General features: G+C 46.8%; 1 protein-coding gene across 1 annotated transcript in view; it reads right to left on the bottom strand.

Annotated features, from left to right (window-relative positions):
• SYN2 (synapsin II) overlaps window positions 1–21,133 on the bottom strand; it is a 265,548-nt gene that overhangs the window by 8,323 nt on the left and 236,092 nt on the right. The window contains exons 10-11 of the mRNA XM_020981071.2: window positions 18,723–18,872; window positions 3,291–3,351 (exon numbers count right to left, since the gene is read on the bottom strand). Coding sequence (XP_020836730.1) covers window positions 3,291–3,351; window positions 18,723–18,872 — 211 coding nt within the window. The remainder of the gene's footprint in view (window positions 1–3,290; window positions 3,352–18,722; window positions 18,873–21,133) is intronic.

Below are 21,133 nucleotides of genomic sequence, written 5' to 3'. Positions count from 1 at the left end.
GCCTCAGAGGGATGCATCAGTAGGTAAGAGCTGGCACTCTTAACTCAGCCTCTTAAAAATGGAAGATAACTGATGCTGTTGGACTGACACTGGGTTAGTTCCATGCCTATTATGGTACGCATCAGCCATCCTTCCACTGACCTCCCACCTGCCACAAGGCATCTCTCCCCCACTTATCAATACCTCAAATGGACACCGAGTGACCATAGATGGCCCCTTTGATCCTCCAAAGAAGACTTTGGCAAGTTCAAGAAGCTCTAAGTCAAAAACAAATGTTTCCAAAGAGGAAGCTCTCCCTAGTCTCCTCGATCATTAGGAGAACCCTTAGTTTATCAGCAAACAGAGTCACATTTATCCTTTTGTTTTCACTTCAAGAGGGTAGGAGAGGCACTTGGCATTCTTCTCCTCAATATACTGCCTGTGAAAACAACATGGGTTGCCTTCTCAGCCTCCCTCTTCCAGCACCAAAAACTCAGAGTCCTCGCATTTGTACAGACATGCTTGAAGGGCCATAAACTGTACAACTTTACACTGAACATAGATGTAACTTTTTTTTTTATTACACATTGAGCTGTACAAGAGATTTCACAGAAGAGAGATGCTGTAGTCACACAGATACTTCCACCATTTGGCTGAGAACTTCTCAGTACAAAAGAAAGGGGGACAACAGTCAGAAAAGAAATGGTACAAACACCTGGACAGCAATCCTACACTGTGACATGATTGTCCCCCGACCCACAGTTATGGGGTTGTCCCTAAGCATGCTAACTGACGGGCAGAGGACAGTCAGGCTGGCCCATCCACTGGGATTCGGCAGCAGGGGCCAAAATCGCGTCTCCCACCTGCTCTTAAGAGGCTTTCTGCTCACACCACGATCTGCAGCCTGACTGAGGTCAAATGGCCACTTTACACTTTGCATACATGGCTCACAAATGTCACGTGGAAAGCACCTGCAAATGTTCACACCGACATGCAGACAAGCACCACCCACCGACCGTCGCCAGCACCGCCCGTTTAGACAGAAAAGTAAGGAAATCAAAAGATGGACTCCTCCCTCCTGGGCATTTTTTCTTTACTCCCTTCTATGGTATCTGGAGGTATTTGTGCATCTGATTCTACACTACCCCCCAAAGTGTGTGTGTATGTGTGTACATATACATATATATATACATACACACACAGAGAGACAAAAGGATAACTATGGTCACCATCTAAGGGAGACAGACCACTGACCATACCACAGTAACACCCAACCCATTTCTCACGGCATACAAATATACTACCGAGAAACTAGGGCATGGGCCCCTTACTGGAGAAATTCCTATTGACTACTTGTAGAAATGTAACACCAGTAGTCCCAACTCATCCATCAGACTTGGGAATCTAAAAGAGGGTGCCCTAAAGTGTAGGTCACTGGCTTTTTGTGGTCCTGGGAGGGGAGCATTAACAGGGACCCCAAGGCCAACTGGTTGGCGTGAAGGCCTCAGGGACCAAAGCTTACTCTGTCAAAGGAGGTTTGCTAGGGGGTCTGATGCTACTGTGCCTTGTCCCCAATGCTATCAGAGGATGGAGTTGTTGGGGACACTGTAGATGAGGCTTAGAGTATTGTAATATTGGTCTCATCCCATACCTGGAGATTCCTCCCCTTGGTGAAGTAGACTCATTGGTGAAAGCAATGTCAGCAGCTATGGCTGTAGGGAAGGCTACTGAAATTGCTTGTATCAGTTCATGTTTGAGCAGGAGGAGTTGAGGATAACTAGGTCACATCTCCCGAAGGAGAAGGTCTCCTCCAGGATAGAATTCTTGATCCTCTGGACTTCTGAGGGAGTGATTGGGGATCTGAAATGGAAAATAGGGGGCCAAGCCAAGGGCCCTTTCTCAGGCAGTGTTGCCACTCCAAAGAAGTGGGCTTGCTTTGGATTTGGTCTCATTTGGCAATGCCCTGAGAGGCAGAGTGAGTGAACGTATGTATGCTGGGTGACTTCTCTCGTTCAGTATCTCCAAAGAGCTCATCTCCAGAGACAGGGAGAGCTGGGGGATGGGATGGGGGTGGTGCAATATAGATTGGTCCCAGTTCCACAGAAGCCCACAGCCCATCAACTCAGAAACAATGACAACAAAGAAGAATAACTTAGCGGAACCGAGATCCACACACAGGGAACACTCACAATTTTGCTTGGATATTGCACATCAGTTTTCTTGAGTTTGGAGCTATGATTAGGTTAGTGATAGAAACAGGAGGAAAAGAAAACAAAAGAAGAGGGGAAAGGCTGGAGCAGAGAGGGGAGATACAGAACCAGTTTGTGGAAAGAGCTTTTTGCTGTATATCTCATTTCATCACTGAGAAAAAGAAAAGAAAAGAAAGGAAGGAAGGAAGAGAAAGAAAGAGACAAAAATAGAAAAGAAAGACAGAAAAGAAGGAAGGAAAGAAAGGAAGGAAGAAAGAAGAAAAAAAGAAGGAAAGGAAAGGAAAGAAACAAACAAACTCGGGGCACAGATACCCAGGAACTCAAATCATGACAAATGCTTGCAAATGAAAAGAAGAGGAATGCCTTTGAAGTCAGTGGACAGAGATAGTGCGATTTGACCTGAAAGTCTCTGAAACCTCTATCTACACTAGTCATGCAGAAAGAAAGAGAAAAGCAGGGCTCACTAAATAGCTCACACACTCACAGAGGTAAGCAAAGGGGTTTCGATCCGAACCCGGGGCAGAGTGAGCAGGGGTGGGGTTGGGGCAAGGTGGGCTGGACATTGGATTTGTGTCTCCGCTTCCCAGTCCCTCTAGCCACCCACCACTTCTGTGGCCCCTGATTTATCCGGAATGCTTCTTAAAGATATTGTCTGTCCATCCAGAGGATACAATCGCACTGGACTTGGGAGAGGCACAATGTTTTTTTTGTTTGTTTGTTTTTTGTGTTTTTTTGTTGTTTTTTTTTGTACACTGTTGACAAACAGCCCTGAATCACAAGTTATACAGAGAAACGTAAGTAAGCATTACAAGCACGGACAGGAACAAGTAAACAACCAGACCCAAGAGCTGATACTGCATAGGAAAAAAAACCCCAGTCCAATCAGCAGAAGAAGAGAGCATTGAGATGGGGTATGGGGAGGGGTGGCTTTTTTTTTCCTTTTTCCTTTCCTTCTCTTTCATTTTTTTCCTTTCTTTTTTCATTTTTTTGGCTTGAAATTTCTGCTTTGAAAGAAGAATGCACTAGCAAACACTTAGGAAGCTTGGACTTGTTTGGGCCCTACTGCAATACCATTACAGTCGAGAATATACTGTAAACAACCTTGAGGGGTGGGGCGCTGGGGAGGCGTCTTGCTCAAATCCGGATCCTTCAAACTCCCACTCTGGAAGACAAAAATTTGAGACAGATTAAAAATCACCACCATGAACACCACCACCACCATCACCCCTGAGAACCCCAAAGCTCCTTCTCCAGTCCTCCCTTCTCCATCATGTTCAAAATGCCTCTGGGATTCTGATGGAGTGTGAGTTGAGGAGCTTTGTGGTCTGTGTTACAATTCCTTCTCCCAGTTTTTTAACCTTTAGACTTTTACACACCCTAGGTCCACTTAGCCCGATCTAATTTCTTTTCTTCTCTTGAGGGTATTTCCTCAATTTTGCCTGTGTCAAGGGACGGGATGGACTCTAGGGTCTCTTCTGGCTCTACAGCAATCCTAGGAACCCATGAACCTTCTAACACTTCATGAAGGCAAAGGAAGGCTACCTATGCCAGACCCCAAAGATTGGCTGAGCTCCCAGGAAGGGGTTACACCAGGGAGACCCATCATTTCAGAGCTTGGGGCTTGGCTGCCCCTGGCTTTGGACTCATCCAGGGAAAGGGGAAACAGATTAGGGATTAAGTCCAATTTGTGGGTTGATTTAAGGCTCCTTGGGAAAGGGACCTGAAGCCTAAGTAAATTATAGGGAATAGTTATTTATTCCTAGGTTTCTCAGGCTCTTATATTTATTTAAAAAAATGCTCAAGGCCATGTTGTTTTATAGGACTGCTACTCTCTGCAATATGGTGACTTCAAATCTGGCTAGGATTCTGACTGATTTTTGACAGGTGTAAAGGTCCTCTGTTATTTTAGTCTTGGTGAGTCCAGTCCTGGGACAGGAAGGAAGGAAGGAAGGAAAAGAGGAAGGGAGGGAGGAAGGGAGAAAGGGAATGAAGGACTTAGGAAGAGGGACAACCCTCTGGATGCATAATAGACAAATGTTCCAACAGTGAAAGACACAGAGTATGGTTTTGTACATTGGACATGAAAGTAAAATGTGGCTTCTTCCTCCCCTCCCTCATCCTGAAGATACACACCCACCCCACCCACCCCTTCTGTCCAGCTCTGGCCTCCCTAATCCATTCTTCCCTGCCAGTTTCTTGAACTTTTGAACAACTCTCTCTGTCTCTCTCTTCCTCCCCCTCTCCCAGCCACTAAGGCCAAGACAATCCCCCTCCGCCAATCTAGCCATCACTCATCCCAATCAATTCTCCTTCTCGAGTCATCGCTTTCCCCTCTCCACCACTTGAGGCTGACTAATCCTTTATCACCTCACAGGTGGGCAAATTTGCCATCTGTTGTTGGCCCCTCTGCCTCCAACCTTTCCCCAGCTAAACCATCCCAACAGATAAATCTTCCTTAGACACCTTCTTCATTATGGTGCTCCCCCAATGCTTTTCATATCAAATCCACATTCCTTGGGCCAGCCTTCAAGGCTTTTATAAAGCCCAGCCATGGCCCCATATCTTACTGCTTTCCAGCACACACCCTCACTACGGATGAAATCTTCACTATTCTTGAGGAAGCATGGGACTCTGATTTTTGACTGTGCCTTTCTACTCATTCTGGTCGTCCTTGTTTGGTTTCCTCTGTGAAATGAGGGAGTTAGACCAGGTCATTGCTGAGGTCTTCTCTGGCACTAACATTCTCTGTTCTCTGTTCTAAGGTGCCCTTTATCTTAGGCATTCTCAAGTTCTGTAAGTACAGTGACCTCTCTTCTCCTTTCTACTGAGCCAAATTTTCTCCTTCCCCAAGACCTCGTTCAAGTTCAGTGCCCAGGAAGCCTTCTTTCCCTCCTAGTTAGTTCAAAATGACTTTTCTTTATAGCATCTCCTCTAAATTCCTTACAGTCCATTACACACACACACACACACACACACACACACACACACACACACACACACCCACAAAAAGGATTTGGCCTCAACATAAGTAAGAATTTTCTAATTAGTGCTATTCAAAAATAGAACGGCCTGCTTTGGGAGATGGCCCAAAGACCAGCCATCAGGACTGAGGGGATTCCTGAATTTAGAGGAAAGCCAGACTAGATCTCCTGGGAAATGTCTCTCACCTTTTAGATTCTATGATTTTACATTTATTTTTTTTTTTAGGCCATTAGGGTTAAGTGACTTGCCCAGGGTCACATAGCTAGTAAGTGTCAAGTGTTTGGTCTGAGGCCGGATTTGAACTCAGGTCCTCCTGACTCCAGGGTCGGTGCTCTATCCACTGTGCTACCAAGCTGCCCCCTATGATTTTTTGCCCCCTTTTGCATGAGGTCTGACATTGTTTTCTAGTTATCTCTTCCACTAAGTCTTATTTCCCTATATTAGATTGTAAACCTCCTGATAGCACACACAGATCATAGTCATTTTTCTAGTGTGAAGGAGGAACAGTATACTTGTGATCCAGTCAGAAGTGGTTGGGGAAGTTTCCTGAGCCCCTCTCCTCTTCTTCCAGGGGAGGGAGGCCCCTTGTCTGGTTAGAATATTAGCCTCTTGGTGTTTTTTTTTTGTTTGTTTGTTTTTAGGCAATTGGGGTTAAGTGACTTGCCCAGAGTCACACAGCTAGTAAGTGTCAAGTGTTTGCTCTGAGGTCAGATTTGAACTCAGGTCCTCCTGACTCCAGGGTCGGTGCTCTATCCACTGCGCCACCTAGCTGCCCCAAATATTAGCCTCTTGGGAATAGGGGATTGTCTAACGCTTTGTATTTTTATCTCCAGTTCCCAGAACACAGCAGGTAGCTTAATAAATATTTGTTGATTATTTTCATGGCTATGGATAAGGTTTACATCAAATGATTTCTCAGAGGCTAACAGCCCAGCCAAAGCTCTTTGTGGTTCAGTGGGAAGAGTTCAAATCCTCACTGCCTCCTGCTATCTACATGACCTTAAGTAAATCACTTAACATCTCTGAGCCTCAGTTTCCTTATTGGTAAAATAAGGTATGGTATGATTAGATAACTGCTAAGGTCCTTCCTGGGTCTAGATATAGGAGGACATAGACTAGTTTTTTTTAATTTTTGTATCCCCATTTATTTGCTTAATAAATGCTTGTGGATTGATTGATGATAACCCTCAAGATTGTAAGGGGTTAAGCTGAGGGATGGCTGTGGGATAAGCTAAGATGCTATTCCTGGGGCTGGCATAAAGCCCTGAGCTCTTCTCCAAAGCAAGGAGCAAAAAGCCCTTTCTTTACTTTTGCTTTCCTAAAAGCCTTGGCTGAATTGACTTGAGAGGCCAAGTAGGAAACAGATCTAAGAGAAGGAAAAGCTCTTCCTCTCCCCACTCTCTCTCACTCTACTTATTTCAGCTGATGCAGGAGGTGATGCCCTAAAGGGGGACCTACAGGCCAGGGCACAAAGGGACAGTCAGGGTTTTGGGTTGCTGTTATTTGAGGGGTGGTGAGAGGTGGGGTTAGAAAAAGAGAGAGCACAGCAGTCTTCCAGGTGAGTTTGCACCTTCTCTTAATCTCAGGTCTAGGGGGTAAGCAGCCAGAACCCTAAGACCCCACACAGATGCCCTTAGCGCACCATTGTCCTGTGCTGGGATGGCACTGCTCCTTCCTATTTATATCAAGTTTCCATTTATTAGAGTCAGAATTATTAGAATATAAATTCCTTGAAGATGATTATCCCACTTTTGAATTCGTATCACCAAATCTTAGCATGATTCTTGGCACACAGTGAATGTTTAATAAATGATTTTTCATTCTCCACTCCAAGGCTTTCAAGGTTATTTGGACTGGAATTATTTCGTCTAGATCCCCAGAAAGGCTGAAAGGGCTTGGGACAAGGGAAGCTGGAATTGTCTCAGGCCATAGCCTCTGAGTCAAACTTCAGGCATAGGTGAAGGCTAACACGGAGGTCCAGAGAAGCTAAGTGATTTGTCCAAGGTCACACAGCTTGGGTACTGTGGAAGGGTAGGAGGCAGTTACAGAACAGGATTTAGAGCCCCAGCTGGGTAGGCTTGCCCTTTCAGCTATGTTGAAGTCAGGTTAGGGAAAGGATACCCCAGTCTGTGAGAACAGATCCTCTGCTATGCAGCCCCAAGTCATTTGAATTCCAAGGCTTCAAACTCTACATTCCAAGGGCAGTGGTCAATGGGAACGGCTGTGGCCTCTTTCAGGTGGCTTTTGGCATTTCCCAGAAACAGGGAGGATATGTGGAGAATACATGGTTAGTCTTCCCACGGCCTTGAGTGGGATGCTGGAGTTCAGTAAAGGTCAAGTCCTCGCCTGGGCACACTGACCCCTTCATGGGGTCATGATTCATCACCAGCACTGGCCTTCTGCCATCCTGGAAAGTGTGGGCTTGTCCCTGCCTCTCACCTGCCTTTTCTTTTTGTCTCCTTTCTCCCCTTAGCACAGTCTCCCCTGGATGCCCATCTCCCCAAGGTGCCCATATCCCCTGATGCCCATCTCCCCTAGGTGCCCAGGTCCCCTAGAAGCTCATCTTCCCTGATGCCCATCTCCCCAAGGTGCCCATGTCTCCTGATGCCCATCTCCCTGAGGTGCCCATGTCCCCAAGAAGCTCATCTTCCCTGATGCCCATCTCCCCGAGGTGCCCATGTCCCCTGATGCCCATCTTCCCTGATGCCCATCTTTGCTCTCCTCTGGCTACCAAATGATTTCTTTGTCATCTGATGAGTATTGTCTGATGAGATCTCTAGTTATTTCCCTTCCTTGAGGATAGGCATTTTCATGGGGGCAGGGGGAGGGGGGGGACCAAAAAAGCCAGAGGGCAAGACTAACTTCTATTTAACTACGTTGTACATACTGGCATTTCTTAATTTTATATTCATGCTATATGTGCTCATCTCCACCATTAGAATGTTACAAAAACAACAACAAGCATGTATTAAGTGCTTACTGTTTGCTGGGCATTGTACTCAGTGGGCAAATGCGCAGGGATTGTTTTATTCACTGCTTTTGCATTCCCAGCACCGGGCACAGTGCCACACAGTAAAAAGTAAAAGAAGGGAGCATTGTCAATGGTTCTACCTCAGGGAGGCATAGGACTTTATCAGTAGAAATGACCTTCTAGAAGAGGCATGACCATCTGCTTTGCTGCGGCTCCCCAAAGACCCCGGGACATCTCCATCTTCAGACAAATCATCTCATGTGTGCTGTCTTGGAAGGCAGGGACTGGCTTTTTTTTTCTATTTATATCTCCAGCGCTTTGCACATCATAAACACTTCATACGTGCTTGCTTTCTTTCACTCATTCATTAAGGAATACTTGCTTGATTGATTGGAGCTTGACGTGAAGAAGACCGTTTGAACAGTTCTGGGGTCATAAGAGTTAGAACTGGATCACAGAGCCCAACTTTATTATTTTACAAGGAAACTCAAGGTCAGAGGGGCTAACTGTCAAGACCACATGGGGAACACACATCAGAGCTGTCCAGTACTAACGCAGGATGCTTCATGAGGGTACTGAGCTCCCCAGCGCTCAGAGTCCAAGCTGAGGCAGAATGCTATCCAGAGATGCTCAGGCAGAAGTCGGACCATAGATCCTGAGTGGGAGGGGCTTTGGAGGTCATCCTGCTCCTTTTAAAGACTGGAAGACTGAGGTAGACATTCAAGTGGTTTGCCTGAGACATAAGTAAGCCAAGTTTCAAGTTCAGCACTCTTTCCCCATAGGCTCTTTCCCTGTTCTCTCACCTAAGAGAGTCTAAGAATCACCCTTCACGCTCCAAGGAATGAACCAGTAACAACGAGGCAATATGCTGTCCCTAAATGGTTGGGCCTCAGTTTCTTCATCTTGAAAATGAGACAGTAGAACTCAGTCATCTCTAAGGGTCCTTCCCCTTTCTAGGTCTAAAGCTCTCCTGATTCAGAGGCAGTAGAATTTCAGGTAATAACAGCTCCGGTTTGCAGAGCTGGGGTGGGAGTGGGGAGGGTGGTGTTTATGAAATACTTTTTCTCCCAAGAGCCCTTTGATGCAAAGAAAGGCAAATCTCTTCAGCTCTAGTTAACAGATGAGGAATCTCAGGCTCAGAGAGCTTGCCTGGGTTCACACAGCTATTTGGTGTCAGAGAGGAATTCAGACCTGGGACTCCTTGAAAATAAGCATTTATTAATATGACAGAGGCAGCTAGGTGGTACAGTGGATAGAGTACTGGGCCTCGAGTCAGGAAGACCCAAGTTCAAATACAGCCTTGGGTGCTCACTAGTTGTGTGACTTTGGGCAAATCACTTAGCCTTTTTTGCCTCAGTTTCCTCATCTGTAATGAGCTGGAGAAGGAAATGGCAACACTCCAGCATCTTTACTAAGAGTGTGCTATCATTCACAAACTCACAAAGAGTTGTTCCCAACTGAACAGCAACAATAGACAGGAGGGGCAGCTAGGTGGCCCAATGGATAGAGCACTGGCCCTGAAGTCAGGAGGACCCGAGTTCAAATCTGGCCTTAGACCAAACACTGGACACTTACTAGCTGTGTGACCCTGGGCAAACCCCAATTGCCTAAAAAAAACCCACCAGGGAATGGGTGCTATTATGACCCTTATTTTACAGTTGAGGAAACTAAGGCAGAAGAGATTAAGTGACACACAGGGACACACAGCTAGTCTTAACTCCAAGCCTGGTGCTCTAACCACTGAGCAACCTCACTGCCTTTAACTGTTGGAGAGGTGTTATGGAAATCATCCCAACACCCCAAAATCACACCAGGTAGGCTACCATCTTGTCCACCTATATGCCAGGCCAGCCTTGGTTCTCCTCAATCACAGACTCCCAGAAAATCAGAGTTGTAAGAAATTGGCATAGCTAATAAGTAACAGAGACAGGACCCAAGTACAGGTCTTCCTGGAGCCAGAAAGACCTGGGTTCAAATCCCCTGCCACTGTGCCTGACTCCCTGTGCGACCTTGGGAATCATTGTCCTCTCTTACCCTCAGTTTCCTCCTCTGCAAAACAAGGGAGACATACTAGAAGTGCCAGATGGCCCTTAAAGTTCCTTCCAGATCTCCAGGCCCAGGACCTTGGGCCGCTCTGCTCCTTCTTCATTGCCATTTCCCTTTGCCCTCTGACACTGAGGACAGGCTTGGAGGTGAGGGGTTGGGGGAGAGAAGGCCCTAAGTGTGGGCTGAGATCATGAGCTCCTTTCTAATCCCCAAACGGGATGTCAGGGCAGCCAGGGGTCCAGAGCCTGGGAATGGCCAGGCTGGGGAGCTGCCGGCCTCCCCTGGGCTCCATCAGGGCTGTGTCCTGGAGGTTTCTGGGGGGGGGGGCCGAGAGGGAGGGAGCATTCCTCAGGGGGCCGGTCATTGCCAGGCCGAGACATTCTGGCTCCTTTGGCCTTCCCTCTGCTTCGGGCTTCTTCCCTCTGGGGTTTGGCTTCCTTGAGGATCTATCTTTGGTCCTGGAGATGCCTGAGAACATCAGTTCTTGGGGAGCACATCTCCCTCCCAGCATCCCTCCTGGAGGCAATGGTCAAAGGGTGGTTTGGATAGTGGGAGTGGAGAGTTTCCTCACTGGCTCTGTTCCCCATTCTCGGGATCCAGGACAAAAGGTGGGGCATTGGCACCAGCGTATGGATAGTGCCATAGTGGGACTAACCAGGAGATATTTGGGCTAGAGATCATGGGATTACAGACTAAGAACTAGAAGGGACCTCAGAGACAGCTTAATGCAACCTCTTCATTTTACAGGTGAGGAAACTGAAGCCCAGAGAGGGTAAGCAATTTTCTGAAGGTCACGCAGCATTGCAGGTGGGATTTGAATCCAGGTTCTCTGACTCCAAACCCAGTGCTCTTTCCGCTGTACCACATCCCATTGGGGAGGGGCAGAGGAGCAACAATTCACTTCCTAGTATATGATCATCTCTAGTCCCGGGGGGCGAAGTTGATGTCAGAATCCTGAGTGCTGGAAAAACCAGGAGATGCTGGACAATTTGGAGCCCAGCTAAGTAGGCTGTGGTCTACATTCAGAGGTTAATTAAAGCACAGTGTCTACAGGTGGAAGGCCAGGATTCAGAGGTCTGAGTCAGGCAGGCTGGAGCCCAAGCAAGCACAGGGGGCCAGGTTGGGGCTCGGAGTCTAAGCCTAGGCCCAAGGAAACGGGTGGGCAATGGAATTTGGCATCTCAGGATCTGTACCAGGCAGGCCGGGCCATAAACCGGCAGGAGCAGGGCCTGACTGCCGCTTCCAGGACAGAGGCTGTCTGCCCTCTGGCCTGGCTTTTAAATAGCCTTCCTGGTGCGGGCAGCGGTAGAGAACAATTAGACTGGCAGATTGGTGATGGCCATCAGAGTGCGGCAGAGTTGTACAAGCAGTGGGGATTGGGGCAGAGGCTGACTGTCTCCAGGGAGCCCCGAGCAATTCTAATGGCAGAGGGGAAGGGCAAAACTGGGCAGTCAGCAAAGTTTAAATTGGGCCCTTCTGCCTCCCTTCCCAGGCCCTCTCTAGCATCCTGCATCCCATTCCTTAGGGTCTTGCTCTCCAGGGCTGTTAAGATCCCTGGCTGCAGTCTTAGCTCATAATGGCTCAAGGTGTTTCCTCTTCCAGCATTATAAGCATTTTTGAGAAGGCCCCCTAAAGTCTCAGACCTGAAGGAATGAATTTCTAATAGTGGAATTGCAGACCCTTTGAAAGGAAATGGGGGAGATATTTTTGGCTACTGGGCTTGGAGCCATCTGGTGTAATGCCAACCTTGGCAGGGGGTCCTCAACAGAGGCAGAGGTAACATGTGGGAGCTGTCCTAACTACCTTAACTACCCTCCAAAACTATACTAACCAGAGAGACTTGAGAAGATGCCCTAAGACGGAAGAGGCTATAGACACTATTCATGGCAGGGCCTCCTTTCTCATAGAGAGAAGGGTATCTGCCTTTCCAGGCCTACCAGGCATAGTAAATAACATGGTAATGAGGAGATTGGGAGACAGGGGAGAACTAGGCCAGAGAGCAGAAGACCCAAGGGAAAGAGGGGTCACAACCCTCCTAAAAGATCCCCTGGAAAGAAGAGTCCGCCCCAAGTTACTAGAAGCAAATGTCCCAGACCTGGGTGGAGCTATGCCTTGTTAACTGAATTACGGCTGGTAGAGAAAGTCTCTGAGATCTGGAGCTTCCTTAACACCATAAGAGAGAACCTGAGACTCAGCCCCTGGGCTAGAAATCCCAGGGCGGGTATCTGTAGTCTTCCAGCCTCAGTCAGCTTATGGCCCAGCACTTGGATCAGAGGATTGGGGAACAGGGAGCTTAGATTCTAGGCCATGAATTCACTGTGTAACATCAGGCAAATTACTTTATTGCTTCAGGTCTCAGTTTCCTCATCTGTAAAGTGAGTAGGTTTGGATGAAACAATCTGGTCACAAGACCAAGTTTTAGAGCTGAAAGTGGGGAGGGGGCTTTGTTTGTTGTCTTTTCTTGTGCCCCCAGTGCTTAGTCTAAGTGCCTGGTACATAGCAGGTGCTCCATGCTACCAGCCTGACTTTGAAATCACCTCATCTGATGCCTTCGCTTTGCAGGACAGGAAACCAAGAGTCTGAGGGGGGAAAGTGGCTTGAGAGGGAGGTGTGATCTTGGACACACTGCAAGTTACTTACAGAGCTGCAATTAGAATCCAGGCCTTCTGACTCCCTTGGTTACCACACCATGCACTGAGGTCCTTCCGGCCTCTAATCACTTAGAATTCTATGATAAGCTCCTGAAGCTGTTCTAGGAAACTATGAACTTTTCAGTGGTCCTTAGGGAATCCGGGAGGGGAAGGGGACCCAGCTTCCAGACAAAGACGTTGGGTAGAAAACAAGTTTCCACCAGGGAGAGGAGGGAGTGGGGGGTGGGGGTGGGAGCATGGGTGACTACAGCAAAGACAGGCCCCTTCTCCTCCTCCTGCAGTTATCAGCAAACAAGGCCAGGCAGAGGGGGAGGCTCAATTGTTGTCTCGATCCTATCTCAGGTTCTGGCAGGACGTAGGGCTCAGCCTCGCTGAAGGAGGAAGGAAAGACACCGAGTGAGTCAACTGTTGAGAGCGTGTTGGTCTAAATCCAGATGCCCCCTCCCCTGCCCACCCCCACCCATTCCCCCTCCGTAAAGGAAGGGCCCTGAGCTTGCTCAGCAGTATTCGAGACAGGAAATTGGGAAAGGGTCCCAGGGTCTGGCCCCAGGAAAGAGGCTGAGCTCCTGGCCAAACAATGATGTTGTACCTTTCTGATTGGCTGTCTCCTGGAGTCCTGGCTTCCTCCAGGCTCAGTACCCCAGGGAGAGTGAGGCAATGTGAAATAATTTGGTCTGAAGGTTTCAGGTTCAGCTCTAGCAAAAGGGACAGTAGGTCTAACATTCTCAGGCACTTAGGGTCCTTCTGGGTGTCATGCTTTGGCTTCTGGCTCTCAGGGAGTATATACGACCTCTGTTCTCTGGATAAGCCCGTGCGGCCCTGACACCGGCCTCTCCCTCCTCCTCCTCTTCCTCAGCTTTGTGACTATTGAGGTTCCCAGACATCCTACCTAAGGGTCCAGCTCAGGATCTCTCCCTTGGGGCACTCAGAATAGGATCTGGGACAGCCAAAGATCTAATCAGGACATCCCACCTGCTGTCCTGAGGACAGTCATTCTCACTCCTCCACCTAAGGCAGAGAAATTGCTAGACGTGGTGCCCAGAAGGTCTTGGATAGAATCTCGCTTCTGGTAGCAGCTCTGTGATCAAGGGTCTTACTTAACCTCTCTGATCTTTATTTTTCTGATCTGTAAGATGAAATTAATAGTACCTACTTCACCTGGGTGCTGTGAAGAGGAAACGAGATAATTTAGCATTTAAGTCTTAGTTCAGTTTTCAGATATTAAAGATTTAAACTGCGCTAAGACTTTTGGGATGCCCCATATAAATGTTAGTTATTATCAATATCAACATTCTTCGCTGACTTTTATGGAGGGAAGGGGTGGATCAGAGGCCCCCTCCCATATGTGGCCCATAAGTATGTGGCTATGCATATCCTTATAGGGGTACCTTCCCTCCCTCCAAAAACCTTCTCAAGTTGCTTGTGTTCCTGCCTGAAATTCCAACATTAGCAATGCATCCCTTTGACTCTTATACTGTTTTTGGCTTCTGAGAATCCCCCAGGAAAATGAAAATGTTCCCTTGAGAAGGAGAAACAGCATGACACATGGGGAAAAGGGCTGGATTTGGAATCAGAGGACATGTGCTGGAATTCCCTCTGCTACTGACTGTGTGACCTTGGACAAATCCCCAAATCTCCCCAGACCTCAGTTTTCTCATCTGTAAAATGAGGTTATAGCCCATATTCCATATAACAGCTAGTAAGGGGAGGTGATTTCTATCCTTTCACATAGAAAAGCCATTTGGCTTTTCTTTGGAATCCAAGGACCTGTTATCCTCTCCTAGAATAACCTGGGATGTCATTTCACTTCTGTGGGAGAGGGTGGGGTAGCCAAGACGCTGTCACTGCTCTCCAAACTCTAAATTCCCAATCCATAGGAGACGTTAAGCTGGGACCGATGTTGGCCACCAGGTGTCACTGTCCCACTGAGAATGGGAGATGGTGTGTCTTTGGTTCAAGGTTTAAATATCCCACCCCCTTCAGAAATGGGGGGGGGGAGGGAGGGAGTCATCAATCCACCCTGGGGTGTGAGCTGATAAGAGATCAGGGATCTGAAAGAGACCTCAGAGGTGACCTAGTCCGGGCTCCCCCTCCCTCCCCCAACCCCATTCCCATTTAACAAAAGAAACTGAAGTCTAGAGAGATCATGTGACCAGTAAGCGGCGGAGTCAGAACTTGAACCTGAGTCCTTTGACTTCACAGTCTTTCCTCTGTATCACACCGACTCACTTAAGATATTCACTCTCCCAGAAGGGTTCAGATTTTATACTAATAAGGATAATTTTGTAATTTGCAAAGTACTTTATCTCCTTTGAGGTAACTTTCCTAGAGGAATTAGGAAAGCCCTCAGAGCCTCCAAGACCCAAAGGAGTGAAGGTAGCATTTCAGGTATGGGGTAGGCAGTGGTATAAAAGGTCTGCCTGGTACCCTCAAACACAGAAAAGGAATAATTATTTCTCTAGCACCTGCTATTTGCCAGGCCCTGTGCTTTGCAAATATCTTACCACAACCCTGTGAGGTAGGTGCTCTTATGATCCCCATTTTACAGATGAGGAAACCGAGGCAAACAGATATTAGGTGACTTGCTCACACACACACACACACACACACACACACACACACACACACACATACACCCATAGTAGGGTGATTCTGGCCCTGACTCTGCCCTTTACTCAGATGCAGTAGGGGAAGGGTGGAGGGGAGGGGGGAAGGAGGGGGTTTTCATTCCAGTCTGACTAAGAGGCCTATTACACATGTCAGGAAGACATGTCTCTAAGCACCTGTCACGCTGCTTGACATATGCTCAGAGAAAGTTAGAAATGGGCAGAGGTATGGGGGGTGGGGTGGAGGGAGAATCCTTCAAAGTCACTCAGTCCAATCTTCTTGTTTTAAACATAGCAAAAATGGCAATGATAATAATAATGACAGCAGTGCTTGTTTGCAAAACATTTTCAATAACATTTCAGAGACCAGAGACTGAGAGAGGTTAGTGACCTACCCAAGGTCACAGAGCAATTGGCTAGAACTTCCCCCAGCTCACCGCCCTGCTCTCTTCCCCCCCCCCCCAACTTTAAAGCACAGAAAATCTTTTCATCACTTCTGGTTAAGTACAATGCTGTAATAATAGGCTTGAATCTCTGATAGGCAATTAAGCTTTGTTCTCCTAATTGCCCTGCTCTAATTTTCTAAAGACTAACATCTTGAGGAATGGATTTTCAGTTCTTTGGCAAGAGATACATTGGTAGGAAGAGGACAACTAGAGGCTGGCCAAGGTGTAAGTGAGCTTGGTAAGACCTTCTGAGCCAGTGTCAGAGGGCCAGGAGGGCCTGCTTACAAAATGGCAGCTATCGGGAAGAGAACACCACTATGGGGTGGGGGGCTGGTTCAGAGGTCTGGAGAGCCTGTGCTACTCACTCAGTCAATGCCAGTAACCCAACCTGCCCTTGGTCATAGGCCCTACCTACTGTACTTGACACCTCCTTTATCCAGGGTCTGGGTTGAAGGCAATGATCCACATAAAGAGATTTTCTACGGCCACTGGGGCCGGAGAAGAGCCTGCAGAATCTCAGAACCCCTTTAAATGCCAAAATTTGAACCATAGGTCACAGAGACATAAGGTCATAGGATGTAGATGAGAAAGGAACATCAGAGAACATCGAATCTCCAGTCTCTTCACTTTGCAGAGAAAGAAGCAGTCGTGGAATCTTGGTGCAGGAAGGAACCTTGGATATACTCTATTCCAAAGTCTTTCATTTTACAGAAAAAGAAACTGAGGGAGTATGAGGATTATGCAGGGTTTGGAATTGCTTAGACACTTACTAGCAATATGACCCTGGGCAAGTCATTTAACCTCTTGGGCCCTTAGTCTGTAAAATAAAGGGGTTGGAGTTAGTGACCTCTATGGTCCTTTCCAGGTCCAAATTTATGGTCCAATGAAGCTCAGCAGGGAAAGTGACTCGGCCAAAGTTACATTTAATTTAATTCAATTAAGCACTTAATCTGGGCAAGGTGAAAGTCAGGGTGGTACAATAGATAGAAAGCTGGCTTCACGGTTGGGAAGATACTTGTTCAGAGCCCACCTCTGACACCTACTGGCTGATTGACCCTTCGCAAATCACTGATCCACCCTTTCAGTCCTCCAGGTAAGTGTTTAAAATTACAGAGCCAGTGGCAATCCGCGTGTGCAGAAAGTTTCCTTACTGAGAATTCCCTACACCAAAGAAATCATCAAGGCACTATCCATAAAAAATATGAACCATAAAATGTATCCATAAAAAATGTGTAAGTCTTGGGAAATACAGATGAAACAATTTCCCTTGCCTTTGAGAAGTTTATATTCTATGGGAGGGATAGAACTTGTGGACAGATAAATAAATATGATATAATTTGAAGTGCACGGATAATTAATATAACATCATGTGATATGATATGATATGACATAATATTATTTCTAAGTTCAACGCTAACATTTAGGTTGGCAGAGTGCAAACTCTGAAGACAGGAGTTAGCTCACTTTTGTATTTTTATCCCCAAGACCTAGCCCACAGTATGGACTTAATGCCCCTACCTATCAATTGATTGACAGATTGAACCTATGTCGGCAGGATAGGTTTTGAAAGGGGACCCTCCCCACCCTTTACATAAAATAATGTGCCCTCCTGCTGAATGATACCTGAAACCCCTTTCACAGGGGACAATGAGTGACCCAAACGTAAACACACCAGAGGCCTAACTCGATAGAATAGATACAGCCTTCCCTAAAAGCATGCTTTGACAGGTGTACACCAGGTACCTGAGGAAGGCATGGGCTACTGCAGAGGAAGGCAAAGGGTATGCTGCGGGCTGACATACTTTGGCCGCTGCACAATTGTGTCAGAGCTCAATGCTGGCTCTTGGGAGCTCAGAGCCAAGTTCTTGGCTGGCCACTGGCAAGCCTTTTTTCCTCAAGATGGTTGACAAGATGATTCTAGCTCCAAAGAGGTGTCATTGTCTCCTAGGGCTGTCCCTTCCAATGGCCTGAGGCTCTGAGGAGGGGGAGACATCTTAGCGTCTGGGTCCCGGGGATGCCTCTCCCACTGAAGACAGCATCTTTGTGGATATGAAGGTCTGGTATGGATCACTCAACATGGGAAGCTTCAGAAGTAACAGAAGGTCTCTACTCACTGCTCACCTAGGGAGGATTCAGGGAGGGTCAGAGGTGGAAGGGCATGGCTTCTCTAGGAAAGAGGAGATGCTTGGGATAGGTTTCTACTTCCTATCCTCGGGTTCCTAGAGGAACTTTGATGCTTCCTTCAGAAATCTGCTCTCTGTCTGGAGAATGTGAACCAATCTGGTCCAGAGACGATCATCCCTTTCCTTTTAGACTTTGCCAAATCATCCTGATTTGGAGCTGGTGGGAAGGACTCCAGTCAGTGGGAAGTCGAAATCCCCTCTGGTTCTCTGAACTAAATCTAGGAAATTCCCGCACCCTAGCATGTAGTCTTTTCAGGGCGCCCAGAACCCCTCAGGGCCAATGGGAACACTATAACATGACATAACATAACATATGATACACTATATAATATAATAAAATGATATAACATGATATAATACAATACATGAGATAATGTAGTGTAATATAATATGACATGACATAATATACATTACTACTCTAATATAAATTCTAAGGTAACAGAAAAGCCTTCCACACCTGATAGTTCCGATGTTGAACCTTGACCCCATCGATGAGCACCCTTAGCCCCACCAACCCCACACACCAGCTTCCCCAACCTTGTACCTTGGAAGGAATTAGGGCACTAATACAAGACATGCTAGAGCCCAGCTCCGTGGGCTCCCAGATCCACAAATGGCTGTCCGACATCTCTCTGATGCCAAGTTTACCTGAGGTTGCTGGGTGGTTGAGGGTCTCTGGGGAGACAGGGCAGGGGTCCGAGAGAGCTGCTGGTTCATTTTGCTGATGACCAGTTCGGTGATTAGCTGTCTGTCCTCCGCCTGGTGTTCTCCAATTAGAGGCATTGCACAATCCATGACCTGTCATAGAAAAGATTACAGATTCACAGACTCCGATTAAGAGTTCTTGGCCTGGGCTCTGAGGCTGGTTTTAAATACTTTGAGGTATTTCAATATAATTGGTTTCCTTTTCAGTCTTGTATACTTCAGTATAACTGGTTTCCTTTATAATCTCTATTTTATTTTGTGCGTTTCAGAAAATTTTTCTGAGGAGGGGTGTATAGGCTTCCTCAGACTGCCAAGGGGGTCCTCAACACAAAGAAGGTCAAGAACTCCTGAACTACAGCTAGAAGGTCTCTTAGAGGGAAGCTAATCCACCCCTTCTCATTTTACAAATGACCCAGGAAGCTTGGTGGAATTTAAATCTAGGTCCTGTGACTACCAAGTCAGTGTTCTTTCCTTAAAGTCCCAGACTTGTAGAAGGTTAGAGATATAAGGGACCTAAAAGGTGGTCCATTCCAATATCTCAACTTATGCAGGAATTACTTCTTGGCAAGTGGTTATCCAACCTCTATTTGAACACTTCTAGTGACAGTGAGCTCACTGCCTTACAGGCCAGTTTAGCTCATAGCTAAATAATTCTTACCATTAGAAACATCTTCCTTTTTTAAAATTTTAAATGGATTTTTATTGATTGTTTTTGGCTTTGCATCACCTAGAGTGGGGGTCCTTAATTTGGGGTTCATGAACTTTATTTCAAAAATGTTGATTACTTACTTCAATATAATTATATTCTTTTGTAATTCTATGTATTTTTTTTAATGCATTTAGAAATGTCATTCTGAGAGAGGGTTTGTAGGTTTTACCAAGTTACCAGATGGGGTCCATGACATACACAGAAAGGTTAAGAACTCCTGCATTCTAGAGAAATGTCTTCCTTTTATATGTGGGGCTGAAAACTACATCCTTTAATTGCTACCTCTTGGTCACAGATTTATTTTTTTATTTTTATTTTTATTTTTTGTATTTTGCTAGGCAATGGGGTTAAGTGGCTTGCCCAGAGTCACACAGCCGATGAGTGTTACGTGCCTGAGGCCGGATTTGAACTCAGGTCTTCCTGAATCCAGGGCCGGTGCTCTATCCACTGTGCCACCTAGCTGCCCGCCTTGGTCACAGATTCAGAGAAGTCTAGACTTAGAAGGGCAGCTAGGTAGTGCAGTGGATAGAGTGCCAAGCCTGGAATCAGGAAGACTTGAGTTCAAATCTGGCCTCAGATACTTACTAGCTGTGTGACCCTGGCCAAGTCACTTCACCCTGTTTGCCTCAGTTTCCTCATCTGTAAAATGAGCTGGAGAAGACAATGGCAAACCAGACCAGTTATCTTTGACAAGAAAACCCCAAATGAGGTCACAAAGAGTCACTGAAACAACTGAATAACAACAATAACAAAAGACTTAGCAGGGACCTCTGGATGACCTAGCCTAAGCCATAACTCTATAATGTTCCTGACACTCAGGACAGCTCTGATGGTCAGAAAGTTCTTTCCTAAATTGAGCTGAAATCTGCCTCGTGAGAACTTTCTCCTGCTGGCCTGAGGTCTGGACTCTGACGCTGTACCCAGATTAGGGGACTCTGGCTTTCTGGGCATCAAACAGTCACCATATGCCAATCGTGCCCATACAATAGTACTGGGTACAGTCCTGGGTGACAGGATTGTGCTGAGACCAAGCAGCCTCTCTGTGCTTGGGAGGAATACAATGTGTGGTCAGAAGAGCCTGTCGCTTTGGAGAGCAGCTGGAAGGAGGAGCTTCTATACCAGCTTTCTCTTGGTTTCCCCTACTGATCGCCAGCTCGGATGTTACCGAGATGAAACAGACAAACATTGACACCGTCAAGACACTCATGACAGTGTCTGTATCACAGGCACCAGTCATCAGGGGCCTGGGGTGGGTATTTCACTGAAAGAAGGGGAAGGCGAAGGGAATGAGCATTTACAGAGTAACTACTATGTTCCAGGCACTGTGCTACAGTGCTCTGCAAGTATTAACTCATCTCATCCATACAACAGTCCTGCAGTGTAGGTGCTGGGGATATTATTCCCATTTCACAGTTGAGAATACTGAGGCAAACAGAGGTTAAGTGACTTGTCTAGGGTCACACAGTTCCTAAGTGTCTGAGGATGGATTGGACTTTTTGGCTCAAGGTCCCATGCTAAATCCACTGTACCATCTAGCTGCTTCTGAAGTTTCACAGTGGTACCCCCTCTTATGGAAGGACTCTGAAAGTCCTTCCAAGATGGCAAAGGGCCCATGAGCCAGGGCTGGACCCCCTTACAAAGCAGG

The sequence above is a fragment of the Phascolarctos cinereus genome, unplaced genomic scaffold (assembly GCF_003287225.1).
Source record: "Phascolarctos cinereus isolate Bilbo 61053 unplaced genomic scaffold, phaCin_HiC Scaffold_4;HRSCAF=312, whole genome shotgun sequence".
NCBI lineage: Eukaryota > Metazoa > Chordata > Mammalia > Diprotodontia > Phascolarctidae > Phascolarctos > Phascolarctos cinereus.
This window is presented reverse-complemented; position numbering and strand designations above follow the sequence as displayed.